Raw genomic sequence first — 13,487 nt, 5'->3', positions numbered from 1 at the left:
CTGCTTCATCCAGTGTCTTGGGATTGTATTAGAACTGTAGGCGACTTATCGGATCTGAACATCTACCAGATCTAGATCGTCAATGTCATGATCGCCCAGACAAGAATCCGGAGAAAGTTTGTCGCCGTCAAATACTAAGGCAATGGAGCGGTCCATGGAGATGTCCTGCTTGTCTCGAAAGGCAGAGATGAGCCGTGAGATCAGGGTTTTCTGTCTTGCTTTGATCTTGAAGTCTTCAAATCCAGGACTCCGCAAGATCAGTTTCAATGGCTCGCCCTGGTCATCATCAGTGGGAGCTGCTCCCTGGCCAGATTTGCTGTCAGATTCAAGGGGTCGACTGGTCAATAATGGCGCATCAGTAACTGCTTCTAGGTGTATGCGCAATTTGTCCTGTTCGGCAAAAGGGTCGTCGTCAATACTGGGAATGGCCGTAGACCGTTCGGCAGAGAGTCCAAGACTCCTGCAAGTGGTTACATCGAACAACCGACGACCTTTCCAGGTCAAATAAATGGATGAACGGGCCTCTGGTGCAAAGTTCTGGCGGTTACACCACGCCAAACGCACCTCTCTGAGTCCCTGTGACATTTTTCGATGAATGAGGAGTGGTTTTGTGTTCTCAATCTCCGAGGATATCATGATCTGGACGATCGGGTCATAGGCTGGGGGACTTGGTTGAGCCGGAGGGCTTGGGGTTTCTGTGGCATTTGAAACATTTAATGGTTGAGGGTGTAGAGGGGCCGATGACTCGGGAAATCCAGGTTCCTCCCGCGGCAGCGGAGGAATCTCTGGGCTATGGCTTTGAACAGCCTCACGATCACTTGGTTCAGGTGAGGATGGGATTGGAGAGCTCGAGAGCCGCGGGTTCGGTGTGAGCTCCGCATCATCTAACTTCTCTCGAGCGAGGTCAACTTTTTCCTCTGGGTCAGAGATGCGACGCCGCTTCTTTGGTTCCTCTGGAGCCTCTGGGATGCTTTTTGTTGTCTTTTTCGGGTTCTGATGTGCTTCTCGGTGTGCAGCAATGATGTCGGAATAGGTCTGTTCTGAGCGTCGATAGAACTCAGTACCATTTTCTTCCACCTGCTTGGCCCACGAAGGCCTTTTGAAAAAGGAGCTCATCACAGAGGTGGGGTAAATAGATAGTGAAGATTGATTTCTGGATGTAGGGCCTGCAATTCTGCACAGAGTACAGAGTGCTCTCCGTCAAGATGAGGAACTTAGCAAGATTGTCAAAACTACCCCATTGGGAGTAGCGCACCCCCGCGCCAGTTTATCGGGCTCACCGCCTTCATGTCTGCCTCTGGACTTTCAACTTCCCGTCACTCCCACTTGCATATTAACCACTGAAACCTCGGTATGTCTCGTCCTAGCTTTGATCCTCTCCTACTTACTGATGATGATTGATACCAGGTACCCATACAAGCTGTCATCATGGAGAACGGCCCATCCTCCGAAGGAAAAGATCCGTCGGTCTTCTTGAGTGAGATCACAGGTGCGCCTGTGATTGTGAAGCTCAACTCCGGTGTTGTTTACAAGGGTGAATGGTCCCTTTTGGTCTCTGAGAGGAATTTGTCGTTAATGGCTATATAGGCGAGCTGCAATCGGTTGATGGCTATATGAACATCGCCCTCGAAAAGACCGAGGAGTACGTCAATGGAAAGCTACGACGGAATTATGGAGATGCCTTTGTGCGTGGAAACAACGGTGCGTCACCTTATTACCCTCCATTGATCAAACATCTTGCTTATTGGAATTCAAGTTCTCTACATCTCTGCCAGTTGATTCGGATCAACACCTGTGTTTCAATGCCACCGATGACCACACATGGCTCCGGTACCAGTTCCTGGTTTCATTGTAACAGCAACCTTTTTGATTTTGGGCGGGCCAGATTATGAATAATGATTGAGAGTCCTCCCGGGCTGGGTATCTGAACAGACGAGCTTTTGGCGTTGATAGACCAACACCTCACGAGATCATGATCAACTGTGTTTAGGGGACTCAGCAAGTATTCCGCTTCTATGTCTGTCGTGTTGCTTACCGTGCTATTTCGTTCTGGTCTTCGACGGGATATCTCAGTTGTTGCTTCGGAATCTATGTACAAGGATGGACCGCCATCGGCCTGCTCACAGATCCAAGTGATACTCACATAGTAATACAACAACCTCCCTCTGTGACCCCATCCGACATTTGAAAACATACTATCTGGCCAGGCTTGATGACACGCCAAGGTATACATAGACCTAAATCTCTACGGGGGTACACATGCGTCAACATTGGGGCTACCCAATGTGATTAGATAAGCGCCCCAAGCCCCCGGGCGGGAGGTTTCCTGGCGGTTTATCTTTTTTGATCTTCCCCCCGCACCCAACAGCAGAGTTAACCACGCCAGCGCAAGGATGTTACAGGCAATCAAATACAGCAAGGGACAACTTGAGATCCTTGATCAACTACAACTTCCTTTCATCGAAACATTCATTCCCATTCGGTCAACAGAAGATGGATGGCATGCTATTAAGGACATGAAAGTCCGCGGGGCACCGGCGATCGCTATCGTTGCAATGCTTGCACTCGCCTCCGAGCTGACCTCGGCCGTCGAATCTGGCAAGGTTGATCGACCAGTGGAGGAAATGTGTCAATTCATTTCCGACAAACTCGCATACCTGGTGACGAGTAGACCAACCGCGGTCAACCTAAGTGATGCTGCGCGCAAACTGGAGACACTAGTCCTGAATCGCGCCAAAGTGCCGGGATCTCTGGGAATCGAAATTGCGGATACCTTCATACAGGCGGCAGAAGCAATGCTGGGAGATGACTTGAATGACAATCAAAGGATCGGGCACAACGGCGCGGAGTGGATCGCGAAGTACGCCACCAAATCCGGAAATTCTCAAGTAGCCGTATTGACTCACTGCAATACCGGGTAGGGTTTTCTGAGTATCCCATCTGCATGTTACAAGCTAACACAGATCATTGGTAGATCCCTGGCCACTTCAGGGTATGGTACAGCATTGGGCGTGGTTCGTTCACTGGCGGCGAAGAACATTCTACGACATGCCTATTGCACCGAGACTCGACCATACAATCAAGGATCTCGCTTGACAGCCTTTGAATTAGTGCACGATAAGATCCCAGCTACCCTCATCACGGATTCTATGGCAGCCGCATTGCTTGCGGACACTCATGTGGGCGTGGGGGCTATCGTTGTCGGAGCTGATAGGGTGGCAGCGAACGGAGATACGGCCAACAAGATTGGCACGTATGCTTTGGCTGTTTTGGCGAGGCACCATGGCGTCAAGTTTTTGGTTGCTGCACCGCGTACCACTATTGACCTAGCCACGAAATCAGGACAGGATATTATCATTGAGCAAAGACCAGCATCCGAGGTCACCAGTATCAAGGGGCCTCGTGCGGGCACTGGGGGCACCGACGGTGTTTCCATCGAGACCGTACACATTGCGGCACCCGGGATCAATGTCTGGAACCCTGCGTTTGACATCACCCCTTCGGCTCTCATTGATGGAATTGTCACAGAGATCGGCGTGGTAGAGAAGGGACCCGATGGGGAGTATCATTTGGATGGGCTGTTTGACGATTCAACGCGCTGATCTGAACTCTGTCCATGTTGGCCGCCAGTGCATTGGGTAGCAGTGATATCTTCGTCTGCTTGAGAAATGTCCTTCTCTTCAAATGCTGCCAAGAGTTCGTCGACTCTGCCTTCAATCGCACTGAGACTTGTTTCTAAGGCCGACGCTGTCATTTCGCCCCTATCACCAGAACCATCAGATAGGGAAGGGGGACATATAGAGGTGGCTTTGCTTGAATGTCTTACTTTGCGATATCTGCAAGTGCCTATTGCACAAATGATTGATTGTTAGCTTGTTGGATCCCATTGGTGTAAATATAGATTGAGTGGTGGAAGAGGCAATGGCAGGATACTCCGTAAGGTGGTTTGGATTGAGTCCTTGGCATTGGCAGATCTGACATATAACAAAGTGACTCACCTGTGAAATATCGAAACCTGCACCTGAGCTGGACATGACTGCTGCAGAGCCTAACTCGGCTTTAAAGTGTGGGGGTGTTGGGGAAGAAGAGGATGATTTGGTATTTGGAGGTGTCCAGGGTGCCGATCGTCTTACCGCCTACGGAGTCTTCAATCCCTAATCCGCTTGTAAAAGGGTTCCACAAGCTCTCTTTTCTTGTTGTTGTTATCTTCTCCACGTCTACGATTTCGCTAGCTGCTACTAGTAAGCTGGAGCTACTATTTTGGCGTGCTCTTATTGATGTTAACGATCTATAGTCTTTTGAATTCCTGCTGCCGACCTCCCTATCTAATATCTCGTTTTATGATATATCTATTAAATCTTTTTAATATTTTTTAAATTTTTCTAGATAATTAAGAAAAAGAAATTTTATTATTTTTTATTAATATTATTTTTGAAATTAGATTATATCTCATTATTTTTATTTAATAAACTATTTCTTTATTTTTTTTAAAAAAAAAATAGTATTTAAGGATTATTGTTAAGATTACTAGACTAGACCTTGACAAGTCTTATAGAAGTCATCCCATGGGACTATCCTATAGGATCATATAAGAGTCCTATTAGGTCCTATAGGGTTGCTAAGTATGGGACTAAAATCTCTGGTCTGCTTTTATGAGACTTTGATGGGAGTCTTATAGGACTAAGATTACTTTAAGAGATAGTGATTTAATAAAACTAATCCTAAATAAATTGAAAATTATATTTTAAATATTTAATATTAATTATATTTAAAATACTTTATATTTAAATTTTATCTTTAAATCCTATATTTATATAAATTATTATCTTTTTAATATTTAATTGTTTTTTATAACTATGTTTAATTTAATTTAATTATAAAAAGAGATGTCTAATTAAATTTAGATCTTTTTATCTAGATTAATATAATTACTATTTTTATTATTATTAATAGGATTTAAGATATTTTCTAATAGAATTATTTCTTTTTATTTCTTTCTTTTTATTTATTTCTTTTTATTTATTTCTTTTAATATATTTATTTATATTTAATAAAAATTTATTTTAAATCTTTTTATTAGGTTTTATTTTGACATTAAACTATAATAAATGATAAAGTATTATTAGATTTTAAATTATTATTTTATTTAATAAGCTTTAATAATAATAATAAATACTATATATATGAAGGTTACGAGGAAAATGAGGAAAAATGATGAAAAGAGGAAAGAGGATGAATAGAGATGATTTGCATTGATGATGGTGAATTTATTTACCTTGGGGGTGGAGATGATATTTATGTTAAAATCATCTTATGATTTTAATAAATTTAATGAAATATTAAATGGTAACTGAGTTATTAAAATTTTAATGAATTATAGAAATATTAATGAATCATCGCCGTTTTCGGCGATTTCCGCTTTTGGAATTTAAGAATTAATTTTTCCTATTTGGGAAAAATATTTTAATTTTTATAGTTTTCAAAATTTATAAAAATATTTATTTGTTGATTTATTTCCTATTTAGGAAGTCAGATAAATCATTTTAATAGTCTCATATTATAAAGTTTATGAGATAGTATATATATAAAATATCATATTAGATAATATAATTATGTTTAGGGTATTAATGAATTAATTATAGATTGTAAAAATATTATGCTCCAATTTTGGTGATTTGAAAAATTTTAATAAAGTTTTCTAAATTAATTATCATAGTATCAATATAAACCTTACGTTGATCTTTTAACATATGTTAATTGAGAGTAATATAACAATTAATTTCTAAATAATAAATATTTTATAACTAATTATATTATCTAATAAATCTGATTTAAAACTAGTATATCTAGATATTATTAAATTTGGTAATAATAATTTGAAACAGTATTTTTTTTATCTTTTATATAAATTTAAAAACTAAGTTAATAATAGATAACTATTATTATTTAATCTCTCAGAGAAAGATCTATTATATCTTTAAGAGACTTAAAAAAGATTATAAGTTAATATATTTATATTTAGATCACTATTAAAAAGGAAATAATAGAATCTTAAATAATTTTATATTATTATAGATCTCTATTTTCAAGATTCCAATATTAAGTTAGATATGTTGATATAATTATATATATATACAAGTTTCGAAAAAAGATCTTTGTTAGCTTTATAAATTTAAATAATGGATACTTATTATTAGAAATCTTAATTAGCTTATAAAATAAAAGATTTTATATCTATTAATAAAGATTCTAGAATATATTAGTCTTAATTTATAAAGCTAGATTGAATTTTTTATGATAATTATTAAAACTAATTATTAAATAGTAATATTAATATAATATATATAAAGATCTTTTACTTATATCAAATATTTACTAATTTTAAATCTTGTGTTTTCTAGACTAATAATATTAATAAGATAGACTAATAATCTATCTAGATAACTTTTTTAAAAATATACTTACAAGTTTATAAAATATGTATTACTATTTTTAATAAGAAGTCTTTTTATATAAATCTAGAAATAAAAAAACAAGTTATTCGGATTATTTGAAGCGGAATTAACTAATATTCTAAAAATGATAATTATCTTTATTATAGTTGAATAGGTTATATTATCTATAAATGTAATCTATAATCTATAGTCTACTATATTACTATTATTAAAACTTTACTAAAGTTTTTCAAATTAATGAAATTGGAGTATAATATTTTTAGAAAGAAAGTCTAAAATAATTAATTATTATTTATCTACCATAAGAAAAATTAATTTAATATTATACATATATATTTTCATATATATATAATTTCTTTTGATACTTTAAATAGGAATAAAAATTATTTTTGTTAGAATTTATAACTCCAAACTTGGAGTATAAGATTTTTACAATCTATAATTCATTTATTAATACCTTAAATATGATTATATTATCTAATATGATATTCTATATATATACTATCTTATATACTCTATAAGATGAGACTATAAAAGTATTTTAATTTTTTTCTTAAATAGGAAATAGTTTAATAAATAAATATTTTTAGTGATTATTTATTATTACTTTAATGATTTATTAAAAATTTAATATTTTATTAATTTTATTGAAACCATAAGATAATTTAAATATAAATATTATCTCAATCCCTAGGGTAAATTAATTTATTATTGTCAATAAAAATTATCTCTATTTATCCTTTCTCCTCTTTTTATCATTTATTATCATTTTTATTATAACCTTAATAAAATCTATATATATTCTTAGAAATATAATTATATTAAATATTTAGCTTTAAAAATATATTATTTATAAACTGAAATAAAGAATATTAAATGAAATAAGATTATATATTTTATAATAAATACTTGTATTTTTAGTTTATTATTTATAAATATTTTATATATTGTAGTTAGTCTTCTTTCTTTTTTATTATTAATAGATTATTAAAGAAAGGAACTATATTACTTAAGATATTATAAATTTCTCTAAAGATATAAGATTATATTAAATAATGTAACTTTTTTATTAATAAATAGTATATATCTTATCTTATAGACTAAATGAATAGAGAGAGAAATTAAAAAAACCTTGTTATAAAAAGATATAGAAAGTATTAATTGAAATATTATAAGAGATTATAAATATATTATTTATATATAACTAATATATAAAGGTAATCTAATTAATAAGTATTTATATAATAAATTAAATAAAAGCAAATTTAAAATTTATTTACTCTTTATTTATTATTAGCTTTTTGTTTTTTTAAAAAAGATAACAAACTTATAAGATAATTATATCTAGATTTCTTATTATAGAAAAATAATATATTTGTTTATAATAATATCTTATTATTTTATATTAGTTAGTTTATATAAAAGAATTATATATATTCTTTACTTATTCAGGCTATAAGATAAATATAAAAATAAAATATATTATTAGCTTTATATAAACTAATAATATTAAAAAGATGATTTAAGAAAAAAGCTTTAGATAAAAGATAATAGAATTAAAGAATAAATTTATTTATTTTAATAAAAATAAAAAAAAGAATTGAGGAAAGTTTCTAGAAGGAAAATATTCTTTTTATATATTCTAAGATGAATAGATATATAATTATTGATTATATCGTTGTTTAATTTATATATATAAGTTCATATAAAGACGATTATCAAAATTTAAAATATAGAGGTATTGTTATAAGATCTTCCTTTATAGGAGATCTTTTTAAAGTCCTTGTTATACTGTATTTAATTATCTTTATTTATAACCGATTTCCCTATATTTATGTTTAGTCTAGTTTGCTCTGAGGTTTCCTTTTTTATCGAATATTTCTTAATCTTTAAGAATCTTATTTATTATTATATAACTAGAGTAGATCTCTAATATTTATAATTAAGATATATCTTAATCTTATAAAACCTTTATTAAATATCTAATTTAATCAAACAGTATATTTTTAATATCTATTATTATAGTTTTTTATTTTATTATCTAATTTATCAAAATTAAAATAAAATTTTAGCCCTCCTTTAGATTTCTTTATTATGAGAATTAATAAGAAATAAGATATTATATTTAAAATAATAAATTTTCTTTAAATTATTCTTAATATAAATCTTATAACCTCTAGATATTTTTATAGTATCTTATATAATAAATAGTAACTAGATTTCTGATATATATCTAAATAATTTAATAAAAATATGTTAAATTAAATTCTTTTTTAAAAAGATATTTATAAAATTATAATATTTTTTAAAAATATCTATTTAAATAGTATCTATTTTGATAACTTCATTTTGTTACTTTTTAGTAAGTTTTATAGTTTTCTAGATCTTTTTAATCAAACTCATAAAGGTTTTAACATTGTTTTATTTCTTTATAATTTTATTACATTTTATTTATCTAATCTAAATAATTTTAAAATATATTATCAGTTTTAATAAGCATTATTTCTATGATGTATATTTTCAATGAAGCTCTTTTAATCTTAATTATTTTAATTCTTTTAGTAATATATAATATATCTATAAAATAGATCTATTAGTATAAGATTTATTATATATACAATTAAATTCAGATCTAATAATTACTATTACTCTTCTAATTATATTCTTTTATTTATCATAATATTTTTAATATACTTTTATAAATATAGGGTCTTGCTTTTTTAATATTATAATACGGACAGATTTTATTGATTAATTCAAAATTATTATTATTTTATATTATTTTAGATTTTCTTTTACATGTTTATTACCAATATTTAAAAAGAAATTATTAATTTCTTATAATTTATTTTTATATTTTAGTCTATTAATTAGAAATAACTAAGAACTATATTAAGTTTTCTTATATTAATAATTAATATAAAGATTCTCTTTTAATAATAATTTTTAATAATAAGAGAAATTAATATTATATATATAATTAGTCTAGCCAAATATTTATTAAAAATAATAACTATCTTAAACTAGTCTAATTACTAGATCTTCATATTATATTATTTTAATATCTTTATTATCTAAATCTAAATTATTAAACAAATATTTGTTTTATTATCTATTAATACTTAGATATAAAGCTAAAAAGTGTATTTATTAATATTTATATATTAATAAGAAATTATTAAATTATGATATTAAATCCTTTTTTTTATTTGTTATAATTGTAGATAGCTTATAATCTAAATTAGGATTTTCTAGACTTTCATTCAACCCAGAAAAAACCTAACCTTACCTAAATCTAATCTAACTTAGGTTAGATTCTAGGACTATACCTTTACCCTAGGTCTAATATTAGGTTGGGATCTTCAACCTAACTAGGTTATTAGGATCCTAAGTTAGATTATAAATAATGTAAACAACTTAAAATATAGATTATATATATTAAATCAATTTTCTCTATATATTTAAGTAATATCTAAATAGTCTTTAGTATTTAACGTTTCTATTATTAAACTTAAATAGATAATATATTTGTATAATATATTAATATATATATAATTATTATCTTTCTAAGGGTTATATTTTTTATTTCAAGATTATATCTAAACTATCTTATAAACAATAGTAAATTAAATTTAGAATCATTATTAATATTAATGAAAGAAATATTATCTTTTTGAATATTATTCTCCTATTTATTTATATTACTAATTAATTCAATTTTAATAATATGAAATTGTTTTCCCTTTTTTTAAGCTATTTTAATTACTTTTTTAAAAGAATTTCTTTAAAAACTTTATTTCTTATTCTTTTATATGAAATCTAGTTATATTAAAAAGATTTATTAGATCTTTAATAATATAAGATTTTATTCTTTTATAATAATGATAACAAATATCTTAAATAATATTAAATACATATTTAATATTTATATTTATTATTAGGAAAGATAAGATATTATAAATAAAAATAGTGATTATTAGGAAATAAATATAATTCTCTTTTTGAAATATAAATAGACTAAGATAAATAATATCTTTAGATATTAGTATATAGTTTATAGAATATTACTATTTGAGTTTACTATTATTAAGATATTAACTTATTCTATTAAAAACTGTTTAAAAGGTTATTATATCTTTATTTAATATTTTATCTAGCTTGATATATAGATAAATAATAAATAAGTTTTTAAATCTTTAATCTTAATATGATATCTTTTTCTAATATAAAATTGAAACTTTTTAAAAAGATTTTCAATATTGAGTTATACTATGTCTTGTCTTGTCTTAGTTATTTATAAAAAAGAATTAAAATTTATTTATAGATATAAATATTATATTAATTATATAGATATATCTTTAAATAATAATAATCTAAAAATAATATTTATTAAACTCAATATAACTCATTTCAAATATATATAATATATCTTATTTTTAAAGTACCTATTTATATTAAAGCTATACTATCAACTTTCTAAAATAATAAGATAATTTATTATAGATCTTAAAGATATAGTATATAATATCTTAGATCTTAAAGAATTAGATTATATAGTTAAAAAATAATTTAGTAATATAAAAAAGATAATAAACTTAATACTATTCTTTATTATATTATTCTTTATTATATTATTCTTTATTATATTATTCTTTATTATATTATTCTTTAATTATATTTTCTAGCTTATGATAAATTATATTAGATAATAAAATTAATTAAATAAAGAAAACTAAATAAGCTTTATCAATAATATATTTAAATATTAGATATTCAATTAAATAAAAAGATGATTAATTTAAGATTAGAAACTATAAGGTTTCTTTTTTTAATCTTCTTATATAAAAGATCTATTTTAGAATAAATATTTTTAGATAATAGAAAAAATAAATTTATAAGTATTATAAGATTATAAATCAAATCAAATATTAAATATATCTCTTTTTATAAAAAGTTTATAATCTCTAATTTCCTTCTGTTCTCTGAATATATCAAACTTTAGTAAATATTATAATATTAGTACTACAATATTTATATTACAATAATATTAAACCTTTTGATCTAATACTATAATACTAAGATATAATGATATCAAATATCTAGTCTAATATTATAATATTAATATCAAGGAGGAATATAAAAATATCTCTCCTTACTAGAAAACATCTTCTTACCTGATTTTAATATCTAAAAAATATATATATATATACTATTATATCCTAGAGATAATTATTATATCTTAATATATATATTATATCTACTCTAGTTATATAATCTAATATAATGACCTTTTAGATACTTATTTTTATTATATAAACTTCTAGTTAATATAAGTTATTCAAAGATATTGGTTTTTTATTAAATTGCTTATATAACTAATCATATAATTTATCATATAGCTTTATCATAGTAAATATAGTAAAAAAGTTTTATTATATGATATATAATAATAGCAATAAAAGAGAAGAAGTTAATATTAAAGATTTTAAAATAGCTAAGTTATTTATATCTAGAGTTTCAGATGTTAAACTTCCTAGTTAGGTTCAAAGGGTGTTTTTATATTAATCCCTTTAATATAATAATATAATAATATTATATATAATATGAATATTCTTAATCTTATAATATTTATAAGTTATATAGAAAATTCCTAAATTTTTACATATTCCATTTATAATTTGAAATAAAAAAGACGATTTTTAATAAAATATTATATTTATTATATTTATTTATAAATATACTTTAAATTATTTTTTATATTTTAATTATATACTATATTTATATTCACTCTTATTATACTAAGTTACATTTTTATTAAGATTATTAGTTTTTACTTTATAGAATCTTTATTACTAACTATAATAGGAGCTTAATTGAGTTATTTTATTTAGCCTATTTTTTATTCTTATCTAGTAATTCTAAAATTTATAATTAATACTTTTATCTTATTTATTTATTTTATTTATATTAATCTTAATATCTCTTTTATTATTATTTCTAATACCTTCTTTATCATTACTAATAATACTAATCTTATAATCTTATAATTAGCTTTTAACCACTTTATCAACTTCTATTCTTTTAATTGGATCCTTACTTTATATAGATAGTTAGTTTTTAATATAGGTTATATTAAATTATATTATAAAATAAGATATTATAAGATCTAAGATCATTATTATATTTCATAATCTATATTAATGATAACAGATATTATAGATAGAGCTAAACAAATATTCTATATTTATATTAGTAGTAAGAACAAAGACAATATGTTAAGGTAATAAACATTAGAAATTAAAATTTATATTCCTTCTAGAATTAATATAAGTCTTCATTATCATCTTGATTTACTAATATATCTTTTTATTATAAAAAAGATATATATATATATAATGATTTAAATAACTTATAAACTTATGTTACTATCTAATCTTCCTTTAGATAGCTAGTTTTAATCTTATATATATAAAGAAACTTATTATACTTCTACTTAATTAGAAAGCTTTACTTCTTTTTATTAATTGATTTAAAAGGTTATATTTAAAATAATATTTCAAATAAAAATATATAATGTCAGGCAAGCAAAGCACAAAAGAAAAAGATCGCTTTTATGGTCCAAGAAACAACGATAATAGAACTGAGGAAGAAAGGAGAGGGAGAGAGAGAGAGCTAGCAGGATCTATGTAAATAGGGGTGCTGCCTAAGGCAGACATATTAGGCTCCCGTCTCTTCCTATGCAGGGATCTAGTCCCAAGGTCATGGGTTCAAGTCACAGTCCTGTCACTTCCTGACATATAATACTTTTATATATAAAATATTAATCTATATTATTATTAATGTAATCTAATCTTTTAAAGTAATCTAATTTATATTTTAAGATAAAGATTATATCTATTATATAAAGATATTTATAAGATTATTTTATAATTATATAATAAGCTATAAGCTTTTATTTTCTAGTTTATAAAATACATAATATTATTTTCTTTTAAAGAGTTTCTTTTAGATTAAGTATTATTAAGAATGTTT

At 26.8% G+C, this 13,487-nt stretch overlaps 3 protein-coding genes across 3 annotated transcripts; 2 read left to right on the top strand and 1 right to left on the bottom strand.

The window, feature by feature from the left end:
• Positions 1-45: 45 nt before the first annotated feature.
• N7506_003335 (small ubiquitin-related modifier domain-containing protein) lies at positions 46-1,116 on the bottom strand (the record flags this gene model as incomplete). Its single annotated transcript, XM_056952630.1, has 1 exon — positions 46-1,116. The coding sequence occupies one exon, from the start codon at positions 1,114-1,116 to the stop codon at positions 46-48; it is 1,071 nt and encodes a 356-aa protein (XP_056814322.1).
• Positions 1,117-1,428: 312 nt separating this feature from the next.
• Positions 1,429-1,855, top strand: N7506_003334 (U4/U6-U5 snRNP complex subunit LSM6; the record flags this gene model as incomplete). Its single annotated transcript, XM_056952629.1, has 3 exons — positions 1,429-1,534; positions 1,588-1,701; positions 1,776-1,855. 3 exons carry the CDS (start codon positions 1,429-1,431, stop codon positions 1,853-1,855), a joined length of 300 nt encoding a protein of 99 aa, XP_056814321.1.
• Positions 1,856-2,393: 538 nt separating this feature from the next.
• N7506_003333 (S-methyl-5-thioribose-1-phosphate isomerase) lies at positions 2,394-3,602 on the top strand (the record flags this gene model as incomplete). The annotated part of the gene is made up of 2 exons (XM_056952628.1): positions 2,394-2,917; positions 2,975-3,602. The coding sequence occupies 2 exons, from the start codon at positions 2,394-2,396 to the stop codon at positions 3,600-3,602; spliced, it is 1,152 nt and encodes a 383-aa protein (XP_056814320.1).
• Between the last annotated feature and the right edge of the window lie 9,885 nt (positions 3,603-13,487).

The sequence above is a fragment of the Penicillium brevicompactum genome (assembly GCF_028827555.1).
Source record: "Penicillium brevicompactum strain IBT 35665 chromosome Unknown utg000002l_segment0_segment0, whole genome shotgun sequence".
Lineage (NCBI taxonomy): Eukaryota > Fungi > Ascomycota > Eurotiomycetes > Eurotiales > Aspergillaceae > Penicillium > Penicillium brevicompactum.
Note: the sequence above shows the minus strand (reverse complement) of the source record. Positions and strands in the feature narration are given on the sequence as shown.